Genomic DNA, 2,454 nt, shown 5'->3' with positions numbered 1-2,454 from the left:
AAAACACGAAATGAATAGTTCACTTACATCGTCGGCGAGCCAAGCTCCCAAAGTCGTAATATCGTGGAACCACTTGTAAGCGTCCGAGACCGTTCGGTTACCTATCGTGCGGGTAGCTCTGAAAAAATCGGGAAATGTTAAAATAAGCATAGACGAGTTAGCGTACAGTGCTTTATTAAAATCATACAATACCTACCCGGGGATAATTCTCCTCCACTCCGTCTCGAATGCTTTCCACTTGACATTGTCCACCTCTCTGAATAAGTTCGGATACGTCCCATCGATGAACGTCCTCCTCTTGGCCTTAACCATGAAGGGGGAAACAGCATACTGTGACGGCACTCTCAACCTCTTGCCGACCACCTGCTCCGTCTCATCAACAGCATGTCTCTTACCCTCAATCACAATGGGCGTTCTCTCACCCTCCGGGGCCCCCTCCTCCGTCGCCACCTCATCTGCCCCTCCCATCGGGGCAATCTCCTCCGTCGCCACCTCATTCGTCCTCCCATCGGTGCCTCCCCCTCCGTCGCCACCTCCTTCGCCCCTCCCATCGGGGCCTCCCCCTCTTTCGCCACCTCCTCCGTCTCTCCCATCGGTGCCTCTCCCCCCATCGCCCCCCCTCGGGGCCACCCTATCCCCCTCCATAGACAATCAGAATGACTCTAATGTCTCGTCATGCCAAAAATGTAGGTGACCTCCCTCTTCATCACCATCTCGATCATCTCCACCATCTCCTCTGTCCCCCTATCGCCTAGCGGCTAAATCTCATCTAAGTGTTGCTACCGCATCCTGAAGGTCGACAACGTAAGACTGTAGCATTCCAACATCATGGGATAGATCGTCAACCCTTCCTGTCAACTCTCGTCCCATATCGTCGACCTTCCGTGTCAGATAGTCGACATTCCCTGTCAGATCGTCGACCCTCTCGGTAAACTCTCGTCCCAGATCATTGACCCTCTCCGTCAACTCTCGTCGTAGCGCGCCGACCTCCTCCACTATAAATCCAGTCAGACGGGCATACAAATCATCAGTGTGTGTCGACGATACACGGGGGACATGTCTGGACGAGGGAGAAGGAGATACCCTCGGCGAAGGTGATCGTCGATCAGCTGGACTGCCCTCCTACATAAATAACATTAAAAATTATTCAATAAATTTATACGTCAACGATATTCAATAAATTATATTTAATTCACATANTGGGGAAAACTAATCCTGGCACGACATTTTTTATTGAGACGGGGAGCAATAATTGTTTTAAGTATTTCTTCATGGCTCTCGGACAATGTATTCGGGGTTTTTAAAATGCAATGCGACCCGTAATTCTAGTTGATGGTACAACTCTGAAAGCTAAATATCATGGCAAATTAATTATTGCTACATGTCAAGACGCCGACATCCAAATTTACCCTATTGCATTCGGCATAGTCGACAGCGAGAATGATCTGTCCATGCGTTGGTTCTTTTCGAAACTGAGGGAAGTGATCGGGGAAATCGAAGACCTTACCTTTGTAATCGATCGGGGACAGTCTATAATAAATGGTATCACTGAAGTTTTTCCAGAGGCACATCACGGGTATTGCATGTACCATATACAAGGTAATTTGAAAACTAGGTATCGGGGCAAATGCATCGTTTCATTATTCAGGAGAGCAGCCAAAGCTTACAGTGCTTAAGAGTGTAATAAGTTCATGTTTGAGATGGGAAGTAAATCATTACCGGCGTTGGAGTATCTGATGAACATGGGGATCAAACATTGGGCGTGGTCATACTTTCCAGGACGTCGATACAATATGATGACGTCGAATAACGCGGAGTCTCTCAATGCATTGTTTAAGAAGGATCAAGAGTTACCAATTCTCGTAATGATTGAGAACATTCGTAACAAGCTGCAGCAGTGGTTTCATGACCGACGTGCGGCATCACAGAGTTGCAGTAGCGTGCTGGCCCCAGCTCAAGAGGAGAAACTCGTTAAGGCGGCAGAGGTTGCGAGGAAGTTGAATGTGAAAGCACTAGATGAGTTCCGCTTCTCCGTGCAATGTGCACGTAATACGACATATATGGTGGAATTGACTGATAACACATGCACTTGTACGAGATTTCAGTTGGAGAGTTTTCCATGTGAGCATGCAATTGCGGTGGCCATGTATCGAGGCTTTGCAGCGAGAACGTTATGCTCTTTGTATTATACGACTGAGTCTTGGAGAACAGCATATGCGGAGACTATATTTCCTCTGCTGAATGAAACAGAGTGGGAAGTTCCAGAGCACATTCTCCTGTTTAATGATTTGTTGCCACCAGTAGTTGAACCGCGTGGTCTTGGACGTCCAAGTACATCTTGAATACCATCTACCGGAGAGTTTCCTCGACCGCGTAGGTGTGGCAGATGCAAAGCCATAGGGCATACTCGACAATTTTGTACCAGTCAAATTCCCCTAAATGACAATTAGACAG

At 47.6% G+C, this 2,454-nt stretch overlaps 1 protein-coding gene across 1 annotated transcript; it reads left to right on the top strand.

Annotated features, from left to right (window-relative positions):
• Nucleotides 1–406: 406 nt before the first annotated feature.
• On the top strand, nt 407–2,342 carry LOC111396427 (protein enabled homolog). The gene is made up of 3 exons (XM_023022862.1): nt 407–672; nt 946–1,094; nt 2,251–2,342. Exons 1-3 carry the CDS (start codon nt 407–409, stop codon nt 2,340–2,342), a joined length of 507 nt encoding a protein of 168 aa, XP_022878630.1.
• Nucleotides 2,343–2,454: the final 112 nt, after the last annotated feature.

The sequence above is a fragment of the Olea europaea genome, chromosome 6 (genome assembly GCF_002742605.1).
Source record: "Olea europaea var. sylvestris chromosome 6, O_europaea_v1, whole genome shotgun sequence".
Lineage (NCBI taxonomy): Eukaryota > Viridiplantae > Streptophyta > Magnoliopsida > Lamiales > Oleaceae > Olea > Olea europaea.
Note: the sequence above shows the minus strand (reverse complement) of the source record. Positions and strands in the feature narration are given on the sequence as shown.